Raw genomic sequence first — 15,800 nt, 5'->3', positions numbered from 1 at the left:
GGTTTGCAGTTTGAAAATTTGCACATAACTCTGCCTATCTCGGAGTTTGATCTATTGTTTTGGCACATGTCAGGTTCATTCATGGAGATATTTATAGATTTAACGGTGGCTTAAATTATAAAGATTCAGAGCTCTCCAGATTCATTGAAGGTGTTTTACAAGAGATCAAGACACAATAACTTTTATCACGAGCTAAATCCTAAACTTCACAGTACAGGTGTGAAGTTCATCATTGAAAAGTTTGTTGTCTTTGCTGAAACAAATTCAAACACAAAAGTCTTTTGTGATCACACTCATCACCGGTGAGTCATGAATCGTGTTTCCTTCCCGTCACATATTTCTCCTCCCTGGAAGAGAGAATCTTTTCTTCTTAGATACACAGACACTTGTGCTCTCTGTGTTTTTTTCTGTGCTGTCTAGATAGTTTTGTTTTATCTTGATTTATCTCCGTTCTCACCAATTCCAGTAGGGCCGGAGGAAATTTGGCTTGCAAATAACCAGAGGCATTGTTACTGTTGAGCTGTTGAGGTTGCAGCGAATCAAGCCCTGTGAATGGCTCTGCAAAATGAGAAGCATCCTTCCCCGAGCCGTAACCTGTTCAGCTGCTATTGGCTGCCGTGTGATGCTGTTAATGAGGCCGGAGAAACATTACATCAGCCGCTGTGACGAGGGGGAGTGTCGCCGCGGCCTTGAACGCGCCGTGGAGGAGTTTGCAGCCTGCTGGTGCGTTTGATGGGAATGGACATCATGTTCTCACAACTAGGGTACAAATCATGAAAACTTCAGATAGACGATGAGAAATAATCAAAGGTGCACTCCTCAAGACAAAGCAAACTGATTTTCCACTGCTGCCACTTCAATATACGCTTATCAAAAGATGTCTCCCAAATAGTATAATCAGACTTTTCTTCTGTGAGTTCGTGCAGGAGCAAACTGATCCTTACGTGTCGCTGCGTGTGATTAAGTCTGCAAGAGAGTGACTGAGCAGCGTGTCAGCTCATCACATGACAATTGTCACTTTAGTTTCACTTTGGATTAACAGCCAAGCCTTAGTTTATGTGTCAGTCACTAATTGGGTCAAATACTTCTCATTGATTTATTATTGTTATTACAATCTTAGCCTGAAGCAGCTCAAAACTTTACCACTACTACTTTATATTTGCTACCTTTAGGTATTACCAACTTTATTTCATCGGAACAAGACTTTCACGACCAGCATAAGCTACACGGTATGAATGAGTGACATCAGAAATGGGAGGCACAGAAACGTCAGATAGCAACACATTAAAATCTCAAGGGCATGAGAAGGAATCCAGCAACGAAGCAGTTCAGTCATCCAAAAAGAACCATTGTGTCTGAAACTAGTTCTGCCACAGTTGGTATGTAAGGTACATGTGGGGCATGCACTGTCCGCTGAAATAGGTTGTGGTTTAAATGGAAGAAGGCATGCAAAGATTGTTCAGAAGCACAAGCAGTACAAATCTAAGCCCAACACCTAGCCCTGTCGTTTCTTTAATCCCAAATTCAATGCAGCAAATGGGAGACGATCCCAAATTAATTTGAATCACATCCAACACTGTATATAGCAGCAAATTTGGTTATTCTTAAAGGAACATAGGTTTATTTGCCTCGTTGAAGCAACTTGTGAGAAAACCCATGGATCGCATTAGTGTTAGACATGTTTATCTTAGTGAAACCCCTCCATCTCCTAACAAAGCGAAATGCACCAGTCTGGATTGTGTCCAGAGAAGACAGATGACAGAAGGGCAAATCTAACCAGAGCAGGTTTGTGTATATCAGTGAGCTGTAGCAGATAGTAACAACTGTCTTGTTGCTTGCAATAAAATGAAAAGGAACTGAACCTTGTAGGTCACAAGCTTGGAGGTATGTCGTCTCTGTAATGTTGTTACAGACTCTTTGCTTTATAGGAGATCAGAATATTATTATGTTTTATTACAACCTAAATCAGAAACTTTACTCTGCAGGTATAAAGTTGATCACTGAGAAGCTTTTTTCTTACAATCACACATCTTAAAGATTTATTCTTTTACAGTACACTAAAAAAAAAAAACAGTTGTCTTGGTCACACTCATCACTGGTGAATCATGACTTTTATTTCCCTGCTGTCAAACTGTGATTAATTTCCCAACAATGATTGTTTTTCTTTCTTTCCACGAAAGACAACCTTCTCTTATGACACACAGACGCTTGTTCTGTCTGTGTTTTTTCTGCTCTGTCTAGGTAGTTATGTTTTATTTTGATTTATCTGTGTTCTTTTTGTGTTCTCACCAAATCCAGTAGAGCTGGAGAAGATTTGGCTTGCAAATAACCAGGCACATTGTTACCGTTGAGCTGTTGACGTTGCAGCACATGGAGTCATGTGAATGGAAGCATCCCTCAGTGAGCCATAACCTGTCCTGCTGCTATTGGCTGCCGTGTGATGCTGTTAATGAGGCCAGAGGAACTTTGTTTTTTAAATCCAGTGGTTAATTTGCAATGACAAATGAGTATTATACAGGAACGGTATGATTAAGCAAAGATGAAGGCATTAGAGCGCTTGAACATTCGATGACACCGGTGACCTGACGGCTAACTCGCTATAGTGTAAATTGTGTGTGTCAATACGTGTGTGCGCTCTTCGGAACATGTGCAGCTTGTGCGTCTGATGCAACTCAGGCAGTCCCTCGGCTCAGCGTGTACTCGCTGGCCTCTGGGAACGTTCAAGAGTGTTTCATCAGACACTACATCCTGAGAGATCACCCGCTCTGCTCCCTCTGTCACCACAACTCACTTCATTGTCTCTGAGACGTTTAAAAGTGGTAAACATCTCGTGGTTTCACTCAGGAGCAAATCCAAAATAACGCATCGCATTTGTCTTTCACCGTTTTTTGGCACAGCGTAGTTCAGATGGTCTATTTAAAATTTGACATACATACAGTTATAGGTTTACATCTTTTGCCAAGCAGAAATGTGATGTAAGATGTTCATCTGTTTTTAATCGCAAACGTGGAGACAATTTTATTTGTTGTATGCTTTTGAAGAGATTCATTTTGAAGCGGCACAAATTCTTGGGTTCAGGCTGGTGGCCTCTCCTCACTATGATGCATTTATTACTTTCTTTGTAGATATAAAACCAAAACATTGTCGTTTCTTATTTCTATCCAGGATATGAACCTTTTAAATAGTCACTCTCATCGATAGCCCCTTATTTGAGGTTATTTGTTTACCTTAAAAGTAGCTCAGATTGTCAGCTAAATGTTTAGATCATAATGCATTTATATATTCAATCAATCAATCAGTCAATCAATCAGTCAGTCTTTACTTTTACAGCACAACTCATGCGCTAAATGCCATTCTGAGTGCTGAACATAAAAAGACTTTTAAAGAAAGCACAAGTTTAATTAAAAACAAATCAGAACAATAAAGAATACAGGATAAGAACGATGTATTTGCAAATTTTAATTTTTAAAAAGGAACACAAAGCCAGGTTTAAAGGTTAGTTTGAACTTTTCTTTTAAAGATAACCAACTTCTGATCTGTGGCCTAATAGAGGAAAGTTCTACGGAAGAAAATCATTAACAATACAGAACTGCAAACTCTGCTGCTGGTAAAATAAAAAATCTGATAAAGGAGGCAGCAGATCACTTTAAACGAAAAATAAGATCAAATCAATCCAGTGACTTCATTCTGTGTAATCATTCACAGACTTGGCTACCACAAACAGTTCTGCAAAGGGAATTCAGGGCGTTTGACAATCTCTGATCCTTTTCCTGAAAACTCTCAACATACAACTCTGTCTTACACAGCTGCGCCACCTGTCTCACAGCTGTACTGTGTGTGTGTGTTTCGTACTTAATTTTCACCTTCAAGATTTGTGTTGCCCCTTGATGCATTGTGTTGGTTAGCCTCGGGCTGTAACGCCATGGTAACTGGAAATGGGGGAGATGTGAGAGCGCTCCGCTGGGAGAAGTCCCTCCTATGCGAAACCCCACCGCTGTCGAGCATCTCTTTACCTGCGAAGGGCCCCTGAGACTAATGGAAGCCACTGACTTGTCTAGACTGAACTGTGGCAGCCACACAGGGACACATAAATGAGACTCCAGCTCACAGGCGAAGAGGGGCGGGTATGATGCAAGTGCAACAAGAAGTGAACTCATGAATCCGGTGAGAGTGGAAGAATTTAAGTTTACAATAACGCTATAGTGGTTTTACTATTTTATAAACGCAGGCGACTAAATCAGACTTCACTGGTGCTGTTACAGGCTTGGAACTCACTGAAATGTAGGACGGGATTATTGCAAAGAAGCAAAGCCAGGCTGACTGCAGGTAATGACTGACCTGATTTTAACTTTGGTCAGCTCAAGTCAACCATTAACTACATTAAGATGAGGTCAACAAACAGCCATTCTGTGCCGCTGAGGCTTCTTTCACAGCAGCAGTTTGTCTGTTAAAGTTATTTATTGTATACTCCTTAATTCAATGCTTCTTTCTTTGCCCCTTTTCTGTGCATTTCCCTTTTCTTAGATGACATACATCCTCTTCACCTGTCATGTGAGGCGACTAAATATTAACTCATTTGACTGTTGTGTCACCAGGATGTTGTTAGGTTGTTTTTCTTATTGCAAACAGAGTTTTATTGCAAAGGTGTGCCCCCAATCCGATTTTGTATCAGTTTCAAAGGGAAACCAGGCACAAGTCTTTAGTGTGTAGTTTACACAGTTGTGCAAAATGGCATTGGAATAAGTTAGGGTTCACAAACCTTTAAGAAACACAAAAAATGAAGTGAGGGGGAAGTTGTGGATTCACACACAAGGCTTTTTGAAACCTGATTTTTATATAAATGTCCATGGAGTGATTCACTTTCCGATTGCTTATCCCCTGGGAACCAGAGAAAGAAGTGAAACCGAGAGGCATTAAAGCATACACTGGTGTTGTCAGTCAGAGAGGGTATAAACATGACTGAGTAGATTTGAGGTGGCAGCAGCAGCAGCGGCCAGCTGGCAGCCGGACGTTATGGATACAGCCAATAAAAGCGAGAGAGTCACCAGCGGGAAAACATCACATGTGTAGAAAAGAAGCCGTGGATAGACGGAGGGTGTGACTCCGCCTATTGATCAAAGACCATCCTCCTCCCTTTTGTCTTTTCTTCAGTTTGTTAACTTCTCCAAAAAAAAAAAAAAAACCTCGTGGACTCCGGGGCGAGCCGCGCCAAACCTTTTTTGGGCAGGCCCCTCGTTTCGTTTTGTGGGATTTTGGCGCATCCGGGCTGAAGCGATCCCGCAAGCAAAGACAAACAATCTACACGTCTTCTCTCCCAAGTTGTGTTTCATGGAGCCTTTGTGGAAATCATTTGTCACAGCGGCGAGGTAAGAGAACTTATTTACGACTCGGTGTCCCTAATTAACGGGGGGATCGTGGCTGAGACAGAAAAGACGCGTCCGATCTGAACATAAACAGACCGTGTCCTCTTGGAGAGCATCAACGAACGTGAAACTATTTCACACAGCCTCATAGTAGCCTCGCTGCATCCTCAGTGTTTGAAACGGTGTTTGTTGCCACAGTGTGGTTTTCGTTTTGCCGACGCGTTCGCAGCTTGTATGGAAATGACTCGCACTGCGATCAAAAGTCGAGCTTTTACGCGTACATTATTTTCATATCATTTGCTTCCTATTTATCTGAGCAGGCTGTTCTCGCAAGTACAACAACAGCATTCCTTCCCCGAACTGCAAATTTAATGCGCATCAATAACTACAAGTTGCAATGACGGCAAAAGAAGACGAGAAGTTACTTTTACGCGCGGAAGTTCCGTTTTTTTTTATGTTTGGACATGAATCATTTTTTTTATAGAAGGGTTTAAAAGCAACTGGGGGAGGAAATTACTTTGTTCTTTTTTAAATGTCATGTGAGCTTGCTGACATCTTCCAACGGATCTTAACCTGACACATTAATTGGTGAACAGATAAGTGATTAATGATTGTTAGACTAGAACGAAGGGAAGGTTGTTGTTTTGGGTTTTTTTTTTGGCATTTTCACTCTTTTCTCGCGTGGTTTGGGTTTGAGGCCTGTCAGTTTGCTTTCGGAAGTCTCCCATCACAAGTGCCACACACACACACACACACACTCACACACACACACACACACACACACACTTGTCAGCGTGCGGCTTACAGTCCGTTGAGAACTGCTCTCAGATAAAAGCCATCACCTCTGCACTGCTGAGGAAGGTGTCAACAGGATGAGCTGATAACATCTGTGAGTCTGGATTTGGACCTAAAGAGGCCAAGAGAGTGAGAAGTACGCGCTTATTTCACTAAAACCTAACCACAGCCTGCAGACATGTCTCGGATGTTATTTTAATTTCATGTGTCCTGACATGGACACAGCTGTTTCAACATATAGCCCACTGGCAGACCTTATAGTCTGAATTTGGCAGCTTTTCAAAAGACAGCATGGATGTTTCAATCATACTTTTTTTTTTTGCTGTTTCATTCTCGCCAGTTCATGCACTTGCTTGTAATGAAAAAAAAAAGAAAAAGGACAAGCTGAGTCAGTGTGTTGTGCTCAAGATGTTGCATTACACTGCCTTCAAGTATTACTCGGTAATACCAGTTTCGTATTCACCAGTCTGGCATGTCAGACTAGATGTAAGTATCGGTGTTTCCCCCAAATTCTTGAAGGTAACTGAGTTTGTCGTGTGATCATTTTGCTATGAGTGCTGTCATAGACCGTCCCAGTAATCGGTGTCATGTAGCACATGCTGCATTATTTGACAGAGATCTTCAGGAGGGAGCAGAGAGGAGGCACTTCTGTAAGAGTCCTTGTTTGGCGATTGTTTAGTGTTACTGAAGAATACAGAATATTGAACAAAATGCCACCGAAGTAGAGCACAAGAAAGTAACATATTTGGATCACTCATTTTTCAAACGTTCACTGTTTCCAGCTGCTGAAATGCAGCAATGTTATTTCTTGTCATGTGTGAAATTTAACAGAACATTTTTTTAAGGCTTTGGACTGTTGCAAAACAAGGCATTTTAAAGACAAAACAGAGTTGATTCTGTGAAAAGACAATCAGCAGACTACTTCAAAAATGAAAATGAGGGTTGGTTGCAGCCCCACATTGAAGAAGTGTGTGAAAAAGGAACTAGGTTTGGACTGAAGTGTTGTGGTAAGCAAATGCAGAATAGAAAACATCAAGTCCACTCTGCTGTTTTGTCCCATGTGATGGCCCTCGATATGACTGTGCAGACACGTCTTTCGATGAGCCACAGCAAAACTTTAGCGCGGCGAATATGACTCAAGCCTATATTTCAATCACACTTGCAGTCGCAGCCTTCACGTGAGCGCCGCTTTCAATCACATGTGCGCTTGTTGCCGCCACCTAAACCAGTCGGGCTGGAGGTGACACAATCTGAGCTAATCTGTTTTTTTTGCATCACTTGCCAACGATCACATCGGCTGTCATTGTTAACTTTGCTCATTCACCGATGCCCTTTGCTTTGCTTAAGCACTAAATTAAAAATCAACATCATACCTGCACCTCATGTGAACTGTATGTGCGTCCATCATTCCTGTGCATCAGCTCATAGGGGTGTGTGTCAGATATTTGTGATAAGCCACAAGCTTCTTCAAGGTTGCCAAAATGCTTCTTTATAGTTCTTGGCTAATGATGACTGCTACGTGTGCAAAGTGTTTTATTTTCTGCTATAAATCTTCAGTCTGAGTTTGTCTGAGGTTAACTCTCCTGAACTAATTGTTGTTTTTACATTCTCAGGTCTGGAGTCACATCAGTGCAGCATCATCACAAAGTTGCCACATGATGAGCAGCGAGTCGTTGCAGACCCTCACTGACCCAGCGCTTCGAAGCAAGATGCCATTATTTGAGGGGACGATAGCATCCACGGGGCTGTCAAAACCACAAAGTATGCCCGGTTTCCTGGGGAAGCAGACGCTGCAGTACAATGGGGCCTATTTTACTTATGACCCCAGAGGAAAAGACGGAGCAGGATTCCCTCCTCCCTGGAGCAGCTCAAAGACGTCGCTGCTGGACGGCAGAAGTCCTGTGAGTCACCTCTACAGCATGGAGGGACAGAACCACATCATTTACAGGAAAGACAGCAGTTCTTCAGAGGAAGGCAATTCTCATTCTTCCTCTTTGCGTCATGCCCCTGTAAAACAGGGCTTCATGTTATACACTAAAAGTCCTGAGATCAGCAGTCCCACAGCTGCCACATCAGTCACTGTCAGAAAACAAAATCCTGGAGGAGAGAATTTACCCTCTCCTTCTGAAAACTCAGTTTACTTAGCAATTCCTAAGCCGGTTTACGGACACAACCCCTGCTGTAATGAACTGGGCTGCGTGATCGGACGACGGTACAGTGCAGAACACGGCTCTCCGAGGATACCAAACACTGTGTATGAGCACGACTGGATGCAGAGTGATGCTCACTACAACGAAAGGCCACAGAGGAAACCTCAAGACACAGTGCTGCAACAGAGGGGCTTGCAGCTCGAGTCCGGTGCAGATCCACTGAAGAGGATGACGGTGGAGGCTTACAGCCCAGGTAGAGGGAGGGCTTTGCCTGCTGTGATTGAGCCAAACTTCAGCAGTTACTCCTGCCCCCCCACTCGCACACTGTTTGGTTCTTTAAGTGAGCACAGCCAGCCTCCGCAGACTTCCCCCAGAGGCTACCCCGGCCTATACCCCTCCCATCCAACATATGAGCATATGACCTCAGAGGTTTATCAGGACCGTTCTCTCATGTCCAAATATGGCCAGCTAGCACAGCACCCAGTGTTTTACTACCCCCAGGCAAATGTGGAGGTAGAAAACAGGACGCAGTGTAAAGATAGTGGCAGTAAGCAGAGAGAAGATGGCCCTGTTATTCATAAACACACAATCTCAAACCCTCGGGAGCATTACATAGTGCCTCAGCCGCTTCATGCTGAAATTCCTTTGCCTTTGCCTAGCCCTGAAATGTTGCCAAATCATCCCTTCATGCAGGGTTTTGACTATCCATGTTACACACTTCCACGATTACATTTCAAGGCGAGTCAGATTGGAGCCCCCCTAAAAAGGCAACATGCATCACCTACTTTTCACCCGAGTCGCATAAATGTTTCCCCATCCAGTCAACACATGGATCACCCCATGGCCTCTGCAACCAGTCTACATAAAGACAAACCCAACACCAGCCTGCGTGTTGACCAGTTGCATGGTTCCTCAGCTTTCCTACGTGTGGACCCAACCAGCCCTAACAGACGAGTCAGCCAAACTCCACCATCCAGCATACAAGTTGGCAGATTTTTACCCCCCCTCACCGGCCTTCACATAGACCCATCCGTCCACCCTCCAGCCGGCTTGAGCATGGACAGACTCCTGGGCTATTCCTCCCGTGAAGCCCAAATGACTTGTTCAAAACCACCAAAAACGTTTCCTGTTTCCTCAGCGGCATGGCTGCCCCAGTCGCCAAATCACCGGTCGGATCGAACCCACACAGATGGACCTAACAGTGCAAATGTTCGAAAAATAATTCATTACCCCGCCGGTGCAACGGGAAATAAACACAACGGGTCTGCGTCCAGTTCAGAGACCAGTCTTCATAAACGGTGCCTGAAGAGAAGCATTTCTCATTCATCTGCGCACGTCAAAGTAAAAGAAGAGGACGAAGATTTATACAAAGTGGAAATCGCCAAGAAACTGCAAAAACTAGAAAAGGAAAATATCCAAGTAGGAAATCAAATGGACTCTCCTCCTATGCCAGTTATTGACAGTGTTTTCAGCTTGGCGCCTTACCAAGCATACCTACAGGCCTCTGGAGTGTTATTTCCAGGCAGGTTACCTCCGAGAGCCATCGAGTCTGAGCAGCATGAACTCAAACCCAAGATAGACATCAAAGAAAAAAGGCCAGATCGAGATCAGCAGCAGTCTGTTGTCCGTCTAGGTTCCAAAGAAGTCTGTCCAGACACTCCAACAGAGAATTCTGTTGTAGAAGTCTTTGAAACCAAAAACATCAAAGTAGAAAAAGTCGATCCATCAGATATAAACAGCTCGGTACAGGCTCATGTTCATCAAAACGACTGCACCAAAGTGACAATCAAAAAAGAGTCTGAAGACACTGGTTCATCTGACAGCGGGCCCACGCTGGTGAAACAGAAGTGCGAGCCTGAAGAACTTGAAAGTAAGCCCTCATTAACAGATGAAAATGAGACTTCTGATGAGTGTAAACCTGCTCAGCTGACAGCACAGATGAACTCACCTCTTCATCGTGACACACACACACTGCACAAACACGCCGACACCCTTCAACCCAAACCCAGTTCTCCACTTCAGCCGTCGGAGAACAAAATAAGTTTCAAGAACATTCCTCCCCATTGTCTTAAACTGTCCACGTACAAAATTATCATCCCCGATGGCAAACATTGTGGCCCTGCTCCACCCCCAGAGAAGCCACCTGCACCTCCGGCAGCTGAATTAATCAAACTAAAGCTCCAGATGCCGGTCCGCAAGCACTTCTTGGAACTGCACCATTCTCTCTGCAAGCTAGTGTCCAAATCTGTTTTGGCCTCTTCAGAGCAGGAGCTCAAAGACTGGATGTCTCAGCTGGAAATGACTGAACCTGCAGCTCCGTCCACCAAAGTGCAGAAAGTGTCGTGCTTGTTGGGGGTAAAAGCCAGAGAGGCGTGGCTCAACGAGGAGATGAAATCTGCACTCCACGCGGTCCTGGAGAGGCTGAGAGAGTACACCATGCAGGAACGCTGCCCGTTTCCACACGTCATGCGGACTGGAGCTGTGTTTCTCCCCATGCTGGTGGTGAAGGAGCTGCTGTTCCCGATGGTCCAGGGCAGCTTCATCGACCAGGTCCTGCAGGAGCACAAAGTGGAGCTGCGGCCCACCACGCTGTCTGAGGAGAAGATCCTCATCCAGCTCCACAAACGAGCCTTCTCCTCCCGGCTCAGGAGGCTGATGTCCCTCAAACACCTGCCGGACATCTACGCCGATGCAGTCAACCTGTTGTACTACACCTGCGTCTGCAAACAGCTGGGTGAGTCCATCAGATGTACTGCACAGTGTATGTGGGTGGACAAGGATGTTTTTCTAGGATAGAAACTGAAAAGAACTGTGTAGTACAGAGATATTATGTTGGTTATAGACACTTTATTTTAGCTCTTTTCCAGCTCGAGTCCAAATCTGGGATTATTTTGTGTATTCTTTGGTACTTAATGCCAAATTGCAGGTGTTGCTGTGAGCAACTGTGTGCTAATTACCCCTCGTGGTGCAATGCTGGACACAGCTGTGCATTTCACCAACACTGGATGGAAGCAAATATTGTTGTGACAAAAAAAACAATGGATATTTTTTTATTTTAAGGCTGTACAAGCACATGCATACATAAATGAAAGGCATGGAAAAAAAGACTGCAGTTCATGTCATCATTGACCTGCAGCTTATTGGTCAGGCTGCTGTGGAAGTAGAACTAAAGCAGTGCTTGTGAAAACAAAAACAAAACGAAGGTATATCATTTGCTCACAGAGTTGCTGAAATTTCTGACATTGTTTCAGAGAGAAGTTCATGAGAATTGTACTTCCTTGTACAGAATTTCCTTACAAATGCTTTGAGAGATCATATATCTAGTTTGATAATTTGATCATGTGATGTATACAACCCGACCGCCAAAGACTACTTCCTGCCTTAGCTTGCAGATTTCTGGAAATCCCCATTGGGTACACAGTGTTATGTAATGGATTCTTCTAGACTTAATTATAAAACTCTATATTTTGAATCTGTAGCGTGGCTCCAACAGTCTTTCAGTGGTCATATTTTCTGCATTATTGGCCCTTTTTTTTGTATAGAACTAATCACAGTAAAGAAGGAATATTCAATATAAAATCCATTTATTTTTTACAGAATCAACTTCACCTGATGTCCAAAAGAGAGTCCAGGTATATTTATTTTTTATGTTGTCCCTCAGTCTCACTACTCTTCGCTTTTTCTGACTAGAAATGGGGAAACCTTTCTGCTAACCTTCAATAACCAATCACAAGAAGCTGCATGATTACATTCTACTTGTTGTGGGTGTGGGGGGGAGGAGAGCACTGAGCTGGGCTGCTTACGGGTAGATGAAATTCTCCCTTGTGAATTTATTATTCAACGGAATATAAAGACAGTAATGCGGGCTGGTGGATGACATTAACAGAGGAAGGAAGTGGCAGGCTGCTACAAGCAAAGGGCTCAGCGGTGCAGCATTATTGGGTTGGAGAGAAGTTTACAGAAAGATGGTGCATCGCTGCTCTTAACGGACCAGTTCCGGCGAAAAAAAAAAAAACCCACATCTGTGCTGTTTAGTCTCAGACAGATGTGGCATTGAACAAGTACTGCTGCCTGAATGTGTGAATGTTGATGTGTATTTAAGGGGCAGGACTGTGTACACTATGTTTAATGCTGATCTAATGTTTTTGGTAAGATGAGCAAATCCCATGAAACAAAACAAAACCAAAACAAAGCCTAAATGTGTTGATCTTTTCCTTCCTCCACTGCCTGTCCGTAGCTCTCAGCCTCCTACTGAAGGCTTAAATCATAAAAAAAAAGGGTCACCAAAACAGTTTATTTTTATGATTTCCTAAAAAAGCATTCAGCAAATGTAACTCAAACTAAACAGCAGTGACTAGTGCGTTTTTGGATATTGCATGTTTGGCGTGCTGCTGTGTGGTCTTTGTGATCCAAAGGAGTGTCCAAGGATGACTCATACTAAACCCTCGTTTATCTTGATGATGGACTTATCGCCTGCTTTAATCAAGTTGTGACGGGATTCGGCTTCACAGGAATTACTCGGGAGAAGGATCGGGTGTCGGTTTGAGTCTTTTCGTGGAATTTGACGTCATTGAAAACAACATGACTCGACTTCTCTTCTCAATATTTGCTTCACTTTGTGTTGTTCAACAGCTGTTCTTTCATCGAGCACATGCATTTGCTTACTGAATTTTGCTTAATCAAACGTCTGTTCACTGCTGACCTTGTCGGTTCACGTGGGAGCACCTGATTGTGGTATCCGAGCATTTCTCCTGTCACACTCTTACCTCACTGCTGTTTTATTCCCGACTGATAGCATCCCTCGTAGCAGCTGACTTGTTTCCCAGCCTTGGCGTTTACTCCCACAGCCTTTTCTTCTGTCTCTGCTCAAACGCCGTTTCATGGTGGTGGATCATGCTGCCCAATCACCATGTGCCAGCTGATATTAATAGAATAGCTTCTTCTTGTTCCTGTGTGCTGAGCAATTGCTCTGGGAGAATTAGTTTGTCTGCTCGTATAGAGGAGCTGGCATCTGTGGCAGGTAGCTTTCCTTTTCCAAATCAGCAGTTTAGAAAGGTGAATTTATTCATATTCGTTTGGGTCATTTTCTGATTTGCTGTTCACTTGATTCTAATGTTTCCCTGAGCACTGAATAACGTCTCATTTAGTCAACAACCTGATTTGTTTGTGGTGTAAAATATGTTGTACATTTTTTTTGACCACTCTGAATTGCTGCATTCATTGTGTTGCAGGATTAGATACGGATCCAGATTGCAGAGACCAAGATGGAGTCTGTGAGGCGTCTAACAGCACGAGGGTATTTTCAGACATCTCTGCCTCACCGTCCTCACCCTCAGAGTCACACCCACAGAGATGCATGCAGAACCAGGAAACACCATCACAGTGGAGCAGGAACAGGACAAAACACAGAGTAAAGAGCATTTCAAGGCGCATGTTTCTAGACGACAGTTTGTCAGATGAAGAAAACACAGGAGTCATAGAAAAGACAGCGGTTGGAGGGACTCCGGACACATTTACAAAGAAAGACTGGGGCGCTCACGAGTCCCCGAGGATTGAGGATGGTGGAGTTGAACATGCGGTCGCAGAGCAGGATTCTTCCCTCATTCAACAAAGCACAGCTTCAAAGAGTTCCTGGACGTGTCCTCTAACGCCGGACCAGTTATCTCCATCTCCCAGTGACACAGAAACAGAGGAATCCTCGGCCCCATGGCCCGTTGGTCCGTCCTCGGGACCGGCCGCATCTCAGGTCAGATCCAAGAACTGCTCAGGCATGATTCTCAAACTGAGGAGGATGCTCAGTGACGGTATTAAGAGAAAAAAGGCTCGATACCAAGCAGTGTCCGACTCGCAGACCGACGACGTGAAGGGAGCGAGCGGCGAGAGGGGCCGTAAAGTCCGTAAAGTTGTGCACAGGTGGCAGCGAACCGGCAGCTTCTCCCACCACGCCTTAAGACCTCTGAGCAGCTCCTCTAAAAGAAAACCCAGATCGCTCTTGAAGATCAAATACTGCCCCTACTTGTCGGCCTGCCACAGCGCCGAGCACAGGAGGCGGTGGGTCCTGCGGTCGGCTGTCCAGACGGCTCGAAGGGCCATGAGGTTCTACTACCCGGACTTGGTGGGAAAGAGGATCCGCCATCTGTATGAGGAAGATGACAAATCAGAAGTGTGGTACAGAGGAGAGGTGCTGCGTATCCACGAGGCTCACACAAACCCTCTGAAGACTATATTTGAGGTCAGGTACGACAGTGAGCCAGAATGGAAGTACTATCTAGAGCTGCTGATAGACTACAAAAAAGGTTGGCTCAAAATCGAAGACTAGTTTTCCCACAAACGCTTTTTCTTTTTTCTCTTCTCTCCTCAACTTGCCAACAACAGGCGTACATCTGTCTGGCCTCCTCAAGAATGAAGCTGGACTAGATATGGTTGGTAATAAGGCCACTGAAACATTCCTTGTCACTTGAGAGCGATGAATTGCTTTCTTCAGGGATGGGCTCTATATCAAGTGTGCATGTTTTAAGCTCTCACCATCCTTGACGCACGGTAGCTTTTTTATTTTATTCACACATTCTGCCCTCGCTGTGCTTGGCTAAATAAAACATTAGAAACCCCCTCCCCAAACAAGCCTTCGTTTTATAAATTGACTTGTGAGCAACTGTGAAGTTAGATATTTATTTTTGGTCACTTAGGTGTTGAAAAAAAAAAAGTATAATCCCGAGTGCAGTTTGTGATTTTTCTATTTTGCAGAATTGACATGAAGTCATTTTTTTTGTAAGGGTTTCACTGTCAAACAGTGCCAGACGCATGTATGTAGGTTTACAGTAATGCAGTGCCAGTCACGTGTGCCTTGATAGCACAGAGTGAAGTTTTAACCCAGTCGTCTGTGGATTTTATTTTTTAAAGTGTGTGTAACTGAAGCTGGACAGGCATTAGTGTAGTTGTGAACCAAGCTGAGGTTTTTAAACGACACAGACTAAGATGCTGCCATGTCGTCGTGTATTTATCACTGTGAGCCTTAAGACTGAACCTCAAATCATATTACAATTTTGTACATCTTGTCTGACTTCCACAGATTGAATTTAAACATTTTTCTCATTTTGTGTTAAATATTTGAAATGCTATTGTGTTTTTATGTCATGTTGCTGTATAAATATTCAAGCTAAACTTTGCAAATTGCTACATCTTTTGGCTGCACCTTCTCTTCTCGCTATGCAGAAGGAACTATCAATGTACACCATGCAATCTGGGAAATGTTTTGTGCTGACTGTTCTGTCGCCCTGCAGTGAATGAATGAGTTAATGTGTCAAAAACAATGCACTGAATGAGTGTTGCATTTCTTTCCTCCTGATATCAGTGTGGCTGTCAAGTTGTAACTGATAAACGAATTTCTTAAATATGAGCATTTTTGTGAATTGTAATATATCAGTACCTTAAATGTACAATTAGTGTTTTTGTCTCCATCCTGTGGCAAAATGTTTCGCTGCAAAATTTCCTC

General features: G+C 43.7%; 1 protein-coding gene across 1 annotated transcript; it reads left to right on the top strand.

The window, feature by feature from the left end:
• The first annotated feature begins 5,172 nt into the window (after nucleotides 1-5,172).
• On the top strand, nucleotides 5,173-15,743 carry cunh15orf39 (chromosome unknown C15orf39 homolog). The gene is made up of 3 exons (XM_008276828.1): nucleotides 5,173-5,366; nucleotides 7,772-11,042; nucleotides 13,540-15,743. The coding sequence occupies exons 2-3, from the start codon at nucleotides 7,814-7,816 to the stop codon at nucleotides 14,625-14,627; spliced, it is 4,317 nt and encodes a 1,438-aa protein (XP_008275050.1). The 5' UTR covers nucleotides 5,173-5,366; nucleotides 7,772-7,813; the 3' UTR covers nucleotides 14,628-15,743.
• The last annotated feature ends 57 nt before the right edge of the window (nucleotides 15,744-15,800 follow it).

This window comes from Stegastes partitus, unplaced genomic scaffold, assembly GCF_000690725.1.
Source record: "Stegastes partitus isolate 25-593 unplaced genomic scaffold, Stegastes_partitus-1.0.2 Scaffold81, whole genome shotgun sequence".
NCBI classification, from domain to species: domain Eukaryota; kingdom Metazoa; phylum Chordata; class Actinopteri; family Pomacentridae; genus Stegastes; species Stegastes partitus.
The sequence above is the reverse complement of the archived record's forward strand: the minus strand, read 5'-3'. Positions and strand labels throughout refer to the sequence as shown.

Excerpts from the sequence above, each read along its gene's own strand:
- cunh15orf39 (XM_008276828.1), top strand. The coding sequence starts at position 7,814 with ATGATGAGCAGCGAGTCGTTGCAGACCCTCACTGACCCAGCGCTTCGA. Across the intron at positions 11,043-13,539 it reads CTGCGTCTGCAAACAGCTGG|GATTAGATACGGATCCAGAT; the intron begins GTGAGTCCATCA and ends ATTGTGTTGCAG.